Raw genomic sequence first — 12174 nt, 5'->3', positions numbered from 1 at the left:
CGTATGTTTCCAGGACAAAAGCAGGCAGGAGCAATCACTGCGGACACTACCGGCCCAGAAAATGTCATTTCTAACAGCTCCCTTCTGGAAAATGCTATAGGGCTATTAAAACAAAAACTTCATGTCATCTTCAAAGTTTCTCCCCAGGCAGTTAATCTGATCAACCATTCTAGTTAGCCCATCACTGCACTGAACTATAGACACATTATAAACCATTTTTTATCATGCTGTTTACATTGTAAATACATGCTGGTATTATTTATGTACATTTTATTCCATACTCATCCTTTAGCCTCTAACTTTAATTTTTATATAATTCTTTATTCTTTTTAATTGTTGAATGTTTTTGTTGCATGTCGTGCCCTGACCAACACATCACAGCAAATTCCTAATCCATGTAAATATCTATGGTGAATAGAGTTGATCCTTGATTTCATCTGTGGCATAGAATGGACAGTTGACTCTTTGGGCCGAGGCCTGGTGAAGGTCATTCGAGCCATGCTGCCAGCAACCAATCAATTTAACCTTAGCCTAATCACGGGACAATTTTCAATGACCAATAAACCAAAGCACCCAGAGAAAATCCACATGTTCCACAGGGAGATGTACAAAACTCCTTACGAAGGACACTGGGATCGAACTCTGAAGTCCTACGCCCTGAGCTGTAATAGCGTTGCACTAACTGCTGCCGTACTGTAGGATTTCTTTTACACTGACCTAGAGGAGCAGATGGAACATCAGGTAGACGTCTAGAGACCTCAACAGCACAGCACTCCCTCGAGTCAGCCTGAGCTGTTGGTCTTAGTCCTGGGAGCGGGACCTGAACCCACGATCTAAACAAATTACCTTTATTTGTCACGTGTAGACCAAAACATCAAATACACGGTGAAATGCGCGGTTTGCATCAACGGCCAGCATAGTCCGAGAGTGCGCTGGGGACGGCCTCCATGCCTCTGGCGCCAGCAGAGCATGCTCACAGTTCCCGAAACCTAACCGGTACACCTTTGGAAAACGGGAGGAATGCCGCGCCATCCTGAGGGGACCGTACAAACTCCTCACCGACAGTAGCGGGAACCTCTGTGCCACCCGTGTGCCAGGTCGCCTTTGCCTAATCAGGAAACACTTGCAGTTCTAGAGAACAGCAGAAAGATAAAAAAGCAACACACACAGAATGCTGCAGGAACTCAGCCGGTCAGGCAGCATCTGTGGGGAGGAATAAACAGTCAGTGTTTCAGACTGAGACCCTTCTTCAGGACCGAGAAGGGAGGGGGAAGCCTGCAGAATATAAAGGTGTGGGGTGGGGCTACTTTTGTTGTAAGCAACCTCTCTGGTGAAAGTGTATGGAGCAATGGGTAAGGGAAAAAGTATTTCTTCATATTTCAGAAATGATCCTTACTCTAGTCACTGAGTCATTGTGCCTTCGGCCTAATCAGGCCATGGATGACCTTGGTGCCCAACCAGCTCATCCCAATTTCCTGTGTAAGCTCTGCCCCTTCCTGTACCTATCTGGATCTGCTTAACGATCCTGTTGCATTTGCCTCAACTCCCTTCCTCGGGCACCTTCCATGCGCTCACCACTCTGCGTCATAAAGTTGCCCCTCAGGTCCCTTCTAACGTACGGAGGAGATTTATCAGATGATACCTGGACTGGAGAACCTGTATTATGAGAATAGGTTGAGCGAGCTCTTTGAAGCGAAGGAGTAAAAAGAGATGATGTGATAGAGGTCTGCAGGATGACAAGAGGCATAGGTCAAGTGGATAGTCAGAGACTTTTTCCCCAGGGCAAAAATAACCAACACAAGGGGTCATAGTTTTTAACATGATTAGAGTAAAGTATAGGGGGAATGTCAGAGGTGTGTATTTTTTTAACATAGAGTGGTGGGTGTGTGGAATGCCCTGCCAGAGATGGTGGCATACATTAGAGACAACTAAGAGACTCTTAAAAAGGCACATGGATGATAGAAATATGGAGGGCTATGCAGGAGGGAAGGGTTAGATTCATTTTAGAGTAAGTTTTAAGGTAGGCACAACATCATAGGCAAAGAGCCTGTACTGTGCTGTAAGCTCTAAATCCTTCCCCTCTCATCCTAAACCTATCCTTATCGTTTTGGACTCTCCTTCCTGGCAGAAAAGACCACCTTATAATTCTAAACATTTCTATAAGGACGCCTCTTATTCACCTACGTTCCAAGAAATAAAGATCTAGCCCGGTTAACCTCTCTCTAATCATGGCAACATCCTCGTAAACCTTTCATGCAAAGTCATACACTAACATGGCAGGACAATGCAAAGAGATTGAAATAACAGGAGACACAATAGACTGGAGCAGAGAGAAAAACTGTTAGAACTCAAGGGGTTGAGCAGGTTCTTGTTTCAGGTGTTTACACAGGACTGGATTTTTTTTGTTGGCTATGTGGACCTGTCTGTATTCCAAACCTACCCTAGCACCATTCCCCAACTCGTCTGCCAGTGCTACTGAAGGGTCTTGCCCCAAAACATTGACTGTCCATTTCCTCCCACAGATATATGCTGCCTGACCCATTGAATTTCTCCAGATGTTTGTTTTATATTCAGACAATGAGAATTTGTTGTTTAGTTCCCACCTCACCCTCACCATCTGTACAAACTCTGTACAAATCGACCACTAGTGCATCACAAATTATTGGCAGCTGTGCATTCAACTGCCTGAGCCGCAGGCTCTGGAATCACCTCCACAATCTCTCTCTCCTGCTCCCTCTTTCACTCCATCTGTCTTCCTCTCCCTCTCTCTGTCAGTCTCTCTGTCTTCTTCCTTCCTCTCTCTCCACCAGTCTCTCTTTCTGGCTCCCTTATTTCTCTGTCTCTCACTTTCCAGTTTTCTTCCCTCCGCCCTCTCTTTGTCACTCTCTCCCCAACCTTCTCCCTCTATTTTACTCTCTCCCTCCATCTCATTATCTCCCTTCCCTCTCTGTCTGTCTGTCTGTCTCTCCGTCTTCCCCCTCTCTCCCGATTCTCCCTCTTTCACTCCCTCTCTTCTCTCTGTGTGTGTCTCTCTCTCCCTCTCTTTGCCTCTCTCTCTCATCTCTCTCGCTCACTCTCTTTCTATCTGTCAGTTTGTCTATCTATCTCCATCTCATTCTCTCCCCCCCCCACCCCGATGCCTTATAAAACAAACCTTGGGCATACCATCAGTAAAGCCGCTACTGTGAGCCTGTGTGAATATTTCTGCATGTTTTGCCTGCATGGGTGTCCGTGTGGCACTGTGAAGCCATTTGATGCAGACTTCCAGTCGGTGAACCCTTTCACGTAATGAGTCCCCTTCACAGTTGAAGAGAGAGAGGAGACTGCCAGCTGTGTTCTGATTTAGTCGGGACAAACGAAGCAGTCTGCTTTGTCATTGACTCCTGGGACAGCAGTCCACTTACCAGTGAGCACGTTACCCTTTCACCCAGGGGTAGGCAACCTTAAGCACAAATGATTTTCTAGCATGCTTCATTCATTAATTTGAGGCAAAACATAACTAGATGCATTTAAATGGATAATTCCCATATTTCAAGTTTTTAATGACATTTATCTGGCTCACCGTCTGCTCATTAATACGTGATCCGGCCCACAGAGGCAAAAAAGTTGCCAACCCCTGTTTTAACCATTCGGTCACTCACTCAGGAAACCCAGTCAGCCGGATTAGGGAGTATCAACATGGCCAGAACTAAATCCGTTTCTACTGCCCGGGTTCTTCATCAAGAATCAAGGATAGAATCACTTTATATATAGTGCACTTACGTATATTCAGAATTTGTTTCGGTGTGTTGGTCAGGGTGGAACATGCCACATAAAACAATAACACACACAAACTGCTGAGTTTGTCCAGCACTTTGTAGAAAACTGATCACCCCTCCTCGGGTGGCACCTCTTAAAGAAGGTCCACCTGTGTTTTTGCCACCCCAGTCTGTGATCTGTGCCACCGTCGCTGAACGGCCACCGTGCCCAGGCTCTGTTAGCCCAGCTGCCTTTGGAAATCAGCACCTTCCTCATTGCTAATGTTATATTCCGTAACTGCAAAGCATAAAATGAACTGCACGAAAAGGACAGGAGCCCAGGAGAACCGGTCTAGTTACGTTTTTACTGCAAGCAAGGTGTGCACATATGGCGTGGCAGTGTGATGACATATGCCATTCATGTATTGAATTATTTAAACAAAGAATGCTTAATCAAATGATGTATTTACAATATTACTCAAATATTACCAAAATATTAGATACATAACACTCCTGCCTGCATCATGCTGTGGGGATGCTTCACTGCAGCAGGCCCTGGAGGCTTATGAAGGTAGACGGTAAAATGAATGCAGCAAAATGCAGGGAAATCCTGGAGGAAAACCAGATGCAGTCTGCAAGAGAACTGCGACTTGGTAAAGGATTTGTTTTCCAGCAAGACAATGACCCCAAGCAGAAAGCCAAAGCTATACAGGAGTGGCTTAAAAACAACAGAAGTTAATGTTCTGGAGTGGCCAAATCAGAGTCCAGACCTCAATCCAATTGAGGATTTGTGGCTGAACTTGAAAAGGGTTATTCATTCAATTTCCCCATGCAATCTGACAGAGCTTGAGCAGTTTTGTAAAGAAGAATGGGGAACAATTGCATTTGTTCAGATGTGCAAAGCTGATAGAGACCTATCCACACAGACTCAAGGCTGTAATTGCTGCCTAAGGCGCATCTCCTAAGTACTGACTCTAAGTAGGGAGGGAAGGGAGACAGAGAGGGTGATCCACAAACTCTACCACCACTATTGTAGCATTTCCTCGAGAGTCCCCTCATGAAAAGACATTCCTGTAATTAATGTCATTTTATGGACATACAAGCAATCTATGTGCATAAACTATCTCATGTATTTAGATTAGATTAGATTATGAGGACACGCAGTCCTCTTTTATTGTCATTTAGTAATGCATGCATTAAGAAATGATACAATATTCCTCCGGTGTGATATCACAAAAACACAGGACAGACCAAGACTGAAAAACTTACAAAAACCACATAATTATAACATATAGCTACAACAGTGCAACAATACCATAACTTGATGAAGAACAGGCCATGGGACAGTAAAAAAGTTCAAAGTCTCTCAAAAGTTCCACATCTCACGCAGACGGGAGAAGGAAGAAAACTTTCCCTGCCATGCCCGACCACAGTCCGACTCTGAGTCGTCCAAAAACTTTGAGCTCTGATCAGCCCTCCGACATCGAGTACCGAGCACCATCTCTATCCGAACGATTCGACCTCAGCCTCAGTCACCAGCAGCAGGCAAAGCTGGGGATTTTGGGGCCTTCCCTCCGGAGATTCTCGATCGCACAGTAGCAGCGGCAGCGAACTGGGCATTTCAGAAATTTCTCCAAATGTTCCTCTGCTTCTCACGTCTGTCTTCATCAAATCAGAATTGTGCACGGCGTCCTACTTACAAATACGATATCATTTCACCGGAGAGGCTACGCGCACTGCGTTGTGCCGCCATCTTCTCCTCCCGTCTACATTTATATTTATATTTATTGTGATTTTTTTGTTATTGTGATATTTATCTCATTGGTTTATTTTGGTGCTCTATCTAATTGGAGTAACAATTATTTTGTTCTCTATTACACTTGTGCACTGGAAATGATATTAAGCAATCTTGAATCTTGAAATTTGAATCTCTCTCCTTCTCCCCTCCCACTTCCTTCTCCTTCCCCTTCTGCCCCTTCTTCGCACTTCGTCCTTTCCTGTAATGCCTCATTATAACAAGGATGTGGAAGCTTTAGAGAGGGCGCAGTGGAGATTTAACAGGGTGCTGCCTGGATTAGAGAACATGCCTTACATGGATAGAATGAGTGGGCTGGAGCTTTTCTTTTTGGAGCAAAGGAGGATGAGAGGTGGCTTTGTAGAGGTGTCCTGACGATACGAGGCAGATACATTGGGGACATTGAAGAAACTCTTGGATAGGCACATAAATGATAGGGCTACGTAAGAGGAGAAAGTTAAATTGATCTTGGAGTAGGTTATAAGGTTGGCACGACATCGTAGGCCAAAAGGCCTGTACATTGCTTTGATCTACACCAAAATGACCACTTTATAAGGTACACCTGTACAACTTGTTAATGCAGATACCTAATCAGCCAATCATGTAGCAGCAACTCTGTATATTGAAGCATGCAGACATGGTCAAGAGGTTCAGTTGTTCAGGCCAAACATCAACACGGAGAAGGAATAGGATCTAAGTGACATTGACCGTGGAGTGATTGTTGGTGCCAGACAGGGTGGTTTGAGTATCTCAGAAACTGCTGATCTTCTGGGATTTTCACACACAACAGTCTCTAGAGTTTACAGGGAATGGTGTGAACAACAAAAAAAAATCCAGTGAGCAGCAGTTCTGTGGGTGAAAACGTCTTGTTAATGAGAGAGGTTAGAGGAGAATGGCCCGATTGGTTCAAACTGACAGGAAGGTGACAGCAACTCAAATAACCACACGTTAAAACAGAGGTGTGCAGAAGAGCATCTCTAAACACATCACATATTGAACCCTGAAGTGAATGGGCTACAAGAGTAGAACATCACACCAGTTTCCACGCCTGTACTTAGTAAAGTGGCTCCTGAGTGTCTATGTCAGTGATAATAAACCTGATTCTGATTCACGTTAGGCAGAAGGGATTAGGTGTCATTGGCTTAATTAGTTCAGTATGCGGTGGACTGAAAGGCCTGTACTGTTCTACGTTCTGTATGTCAGCAATAATACACACGATTCTCTGATTCATGTGCAGTAGGAATTAGGTGTCATTGGTTTAATTAGTTCAATACAACATTGTGGGCCAAAGAGCTTACACTATCCTGGGCAGTTCTATATTCTGAGTTATACAGAAATCAGAGGCCGTATCTGTGGTGCTAGGCTTCCCCAAGGTGATCATTTCCTCTCCTGGCAGCTGGTTTGATGTAGTGAGATGCTGCTGTCTGATGGAGGAATGCTAATTGAATGAGCTGACGCCTGTTCAGCATGTTTGTTGATGTGCTTTCATTACCTGTCAAGCTTTATGACATGTTGAAGGTAATTTATACACAGCAGATTTTAAATTATTGAGGCTCCGGGAAGCCCCCTGAGTTTTAGGGTCCCTCCTGACCCTTCACGCCTGCAGAGTGAATTCCAGTGTTAGGTCCAATAAGACCTACAGGAAGTGTTGAGACACACCACCAGGTTTAGGAACAGTTATTACCCCTCAACTATCAGGTTCCTGAACCAGCGTGGATCACTTCACTCACAACTTCGCACTGATCCCACAACCCACAGACTCACTTTCAAGGACTCTACTTATGTTCTCAGTATTATTTATTTACTAGATTTTTTTTATTTGTACAATTTGTCTTTTTTTGCACATTGGCTGTTTGTCAGTCTTTTTCATTGACTCTATTGTGTTTCTTTGTTCTACTGTGAATGCCTACAAGAAAATGAATCTCAAGGTAGTATATGTGACATACAGTGTACGTGCTTTGATAATAAATTTATTTTGAACTTCTGTCGGCGGTGAGACCTGACAGCACAAAAACGGGCCATGTGCCACATTTCGTCCATGCCAATCACGGAATGCCCGACTAATCAAATGCTGAACTAATCTCAACAAAGGCATGGTCACTAGCTCTTCCTGCTACCTGCTGGGGTCACATTGCCATGATGGAGTGAATTTCAATGTGAGATCCAATATGAGCTAATACTGTAAGTGGGTATGGCTTTCCATGTTGGCCTTGCACGGCTACAGCTGTAACACTGGGACCGATCTGGTCTCTTTGTCTAAGAAAGAATATCCGTGCATCTGAAGGAGTGAATATTGGTTCTGGCATGGTTCGTGGTTCTGTCTGTTGAGGAGAGATAGAACATAGAACATAGAACAGTACAGCACAGTACAGGCCCTTCGGCCCACAATGTTGTGCCAACCCTCAAACCCTGCCTCCCATATAAGCCCCCACCTTAGATTCCTCCATATACCTGTCTAGTAGTCTCTTAAACTTCACTAGTGTATCTGCCTCCACCACTGACTCAGGCAGTGCATTCCACGCACCAACCACTCTCTGAGTAAAAAACCTTCCTCTAATATCCCCCTTGAACTTCCCACCCCTTACCTTAAAGCCATGTCCTCTTGTATTGAGCAGTGGTGCCCTGGGGAAGAGGCGCTGGCTATCCACTCTATCTATTCCTCTTATTATCTTGTACACCTCTATCATGTCTCCTCTCATCCTCCTTCTCTCCAAAGAGTAAAGCCCTAGCTCCCTTAATCTCTGATCATAATGCATACTCTCTAAACCAGGCAGCATCCTGGTAAATCTCCTCTGTACCCTTTCCAATGCTTCCACATCCTCCTATAGTGAGGTGACCAGAACTGGACACAGTACTCCAAGCGTGGCCTAACCAGAGTTTTATAGAGCTGCATCATTACATCGCGACTCTTAAGCTCTATCCCTCGACTTATGAAAGTCGATAAACGACCTTTATTTTCACACTTACATCAAAACATACATTGAAAGGTGTTAATTTGCGTCAGCGAACAACACAGTGCAAGGATTGTGCTGGGGACAGCCTGCAAGTGCTGCCATATTTCTGGCTTCAACATAGCTTACCTACAACTGTACTTCTTTGGAATATGGGAGGAAACCAGAGCACCTGGAGGAAACCCACGTGGTCATGGGGAGCACATAGAAATTCCTACAGGCAGCGGTGGGGATTGTACCACAATCGGTGGTTGTTGGCGCTGTAGAGGCATTGTGCAAACCACTATGCTACCATATTGCCCACTGATAAAGCCGACTGGCTGATTTTCTCTGGAGTTGGGGAACAACGGGGTGATCTCACTGAAATGTACAGAGCTCCGACAGAGTTCTGCGTTTGATACAGGAATGTTTTTTTTTGCTAGCCGGGGGGCCTAGAATCAGAGTTCCCTCCACAGATGCTCCCTGAATAACAGGGCTTCCTCCAGCTTTCTGTGTGTGTTGCTCAGGAATCAGCTCGGTACCTTTACCAACAGAGAGTTCAGCAGTATCTGAAGAGAGAGTCACATCTGTGCACCCTGAACTCGCGTCACACACTACCTCTGACCGAGCGAAATCTGGATTCACGCAAAATTGCAGAAACCTCAGGTCTGAAATTGAGAGACACATCAACAACTATGCTGTATATAAAATTTTCAGGATCTCTGATATCCTGGTGATTCCTCTCTGTTACCCTCTCCAGTGCAACCATGCCTTTCCTGTGGTGTACAGAGCAGAGAAAATGTCTCCATGGTTCCTGTCCCAAGACCACAGTGTCCCAACGACTGGCTGGGGAGAGGAGTGGATGTGTGATGCCTCCTCAGTTCAATAGTCTGGGGATGTGTGTGCAAGCGCCTTCGGGGCAGAGGATGTGGGGATGAGGTGTGGCTCCAGCTGAAAGCTGATCATTTGTAAATGCTCCTTGTCCTCCCTTTAGTTCAGTTTGATGAGGCGGACAGCACTCAGCAGTCCCCACCCAAGGAGGAGAAGGTGTGGCACCACAATCGCCTGTCAGGTTCGAACCTGAAATCCCTGAAGCAGCAGAGCGTGGAGCTGGGGGAGAAGGTGGAGGCAGACCTGCCCCTCGTCAGCCAGACGTAAGTGTTGGACCACGTCCCCCCCTGCCCCCGCACTCATACAGCCTCCCCCACACTCATACAGCCTCCCCGCAGTCATACAGCCCCGCCCACACTCATACAGCCCCCCTGCACTCATACAGCCCCCCACACTCATACAGCCCCCCCTGCACTCATACAGCCCCGCCCACACTCATACAGCCCCCCCGCACTCATACAGCCCCCCACACTCATACAGCCCCCCCTGCACTCATACAGCCCCGCCCACACTCATACAGCCCCCCCGCACTCATACAGCCCCCCACACTCATACAGCCCCCCCGCACTCATACAGCCCCCCACACTCATACAGCCTCCCCACTGCAGCTGCCCCTGCACTCATACAGCCCCCCCCACACTCATACAGCCCCACTGCAGCTGCCCCCGCACTCATACAGCCCCCTCACTCGTACAGCCCCCCACGCTCATACAGCCCCCCCACTCATACAGCACCCCCCACACTCATACAGCCCCCCCACTCACACAGCCCTCCCACACTCATACAGCCCCCCCACTCATACAGCACCCCCCACACTCATACAGCCCCCCCCACACTCATACAGCCCCCCCACTCACACAGCCCTCCCACACTCATACAGCCCCCCCACTCATACAGCACCCCCACACTCATACAGCCCCCCCACACTCATACAGTCCTCCCCCACACTCATACAGCCTCCCCACACTCATACAGCCCCCCTGCACTCATACAGCCCCCCCTGCACTCATACAGCCTCCCCACACTCATACAGCCCCCCGCACTCATACAGCCTCCCCACTGCAGCTGCCCCCGCACTCATACAGCCCCCCCACACTCGTACAGCCCCCCCACTCATACAGCCCCCCCACACTCATAAAGCCCCCCCCACACTCATACAACCCCCCACACTCATACAACCCCCCCCACTCATACAGCACCCCCACACTCATACAACCCCCCCACACTCATACAGTCCTCCCCCACACTCATACAGCCTCCCCACACTCATACAGCCCCCCACTCATACAGCCCCCCCCACACTCATACAGCCCCCCCACTCATACAGCCCCCCCACACTCATACAGCCCCCCCACTCATACAGCCCCCCCACACTCATACAGCGGCTTGCCCTCTCTTTCACCTGGAGCTCTGTATATGTGTATGTATGTGTGTGTGTGTGTGTGTGTGTGTGTGTGTGTGTGTGTGTGTATGTGTGTGTGTGTGTGTGTGTGTGTGTGTGTGTGTGTGTGTGTGTGTGTGTGTATGTGTGTTTGTGTGTGTGAGTGTGTATGCGTGTGTGTGTGTGAGTGTGTATGCATGTGTGTGTGTGTGTGTGTGTGTGTGTGTGTGTGTATGTATGCATGTATGCTTGAGTGTGTGTCCTTGTCAGGGAGTGGACTGCATATCAGTGTGAGTATGTAGGAGAATTCAGAAGTGATATTGAGCATTTTGGTGAGTCTGTGGTTATGTAGGTCCCTCTCCCCCTCCACCTCCCCTCCCCTCCCCCCCTCTCTCCCTGCCTTTCTCCCCCTTTCCCTCTACTTCTTCCCCTCTCCCTCTCTCCCCTCTCCACTTTACTTCTCTCACTTTCTGCTCCTTCCCTCTTCATCTCCCCATCTCACTTTCCCTCGCTCTCCCCTCCTCTTCCTCTCACCTTTAACTCTTCCCCTCCCCATCCCTCTTCCTCCCCCTCTCTCCCCATCTCACTTTCCCTCTCAATCCCTCTCCCCCTCCCTCTCTATCTCTCTCTGTCTCTCCCCCCTCACCTTCCCTCTTCCTCTCTCCTCTTCTCTCCCGCTTTCCCTCTATCCCCTCCTCTCCCTCTCCCTTTCCCTCTCACTCCCTCTCTTCCCTTCTCTCTCACCCTTTCCCACTTTCCTTCTCTCTTTCCTCTCCCTCCCTCTCCCCCTCTTCCTCTCCTCCTCTCTCTCTCCCTCTCTCTCTCCCCCCCCTCTCTCTCCCTCCCCCTCTCCCTCTCCGTCCTTTCTCCCCCATCCTCTGTGGTGAATTTCTGTGTACTGTGAGTGTGTCTCTGACTGAGTGCGTTTCATTCTCTCTCATCTGCCTATCGATGGTCATGTGTGTTGGTGAGCCCATCTCTCCTTTTCGGTGTCTGCCTAGTTCTGTCTGTGTGTCTCTCTCTATGGTGGCTATATGTAAACATGTGATATATTTATGGTGGCATGTGAATGCCTGTGGTTGTGTATCTATCTATATGTTGTGTGTGTGAGTGTAGCTATCCCTGTCTCCCTTTCTCTTGTTCTGTGTGTCTGCACGTGCACTTGTTTGGTATGCAAATCTGAAGCTTGTGTGGTTATGTGTTGGTGTATGTGTGGTTGTGTGTGTGAGTCTGTCTGTCTGCAGTTCTGTAAGTCTGTGTGTATATTAATGTGCATGCTGTGTTGTGAATGTGTGCAGTTGTGTGTATGCATTGATGTTTCTGTCGCTCTGCGCGCGCGCGTGTGTATGTGTGTGTGTGTGTACGCGCGCACTTCCTGGTGATATGTGTGTTGGTGTCTGTGGTTTTATGTGAAAGTGTGTGTGATCTCTCTATGTCTAT

General features: G+C 47.5%; 1 protein-coding gene across 4 annotated transcripts in view; it reads left to right on the top strand.

Annotated features, from left to right (window-relative positions):
• LOC134358324 (SH2 domain-containing adapter protein F-like) overlaps positions 1-12174 on the top strand; it is a 257415-nt gene that overhangs the window by 184428 nt on the left and 60813 nt on the right. For all 4 annotated transcript variants that reach the window (XM_063070436.1, XM_063070438.1, XM_063070437.1 and 1 more), the window contains one exon: positions 9457-9616. In XM_063070436.1, the coding sequence (XP_062926506.1) occupies positions 9457-9616 (160 nt within the window). The remainder of the gene's footprint in view (positions 1-9456; positions 9617-12174) is intronic.

The sequence above is a fragment of the Mobula hypostoma genome, chromosome 18 (genome assembly GCF_963921235.1).
Source record: "Mobula hypostoma chromosome 18, sMobHyp1.1, whole genome shotgun sequence".
In the NCBI taxonomy this organism is placed as follows: Eukaryota; Metazoa; Chordata; class Chondrichthyes; order Myliobatiformes; family Myliobatidae; genus Mobula; species Mobula hypostoma.
Note: the sequence above shows the minus strand (reverse complement) of the source record. Positions and strands in the feature narration are given on the sequence as shown.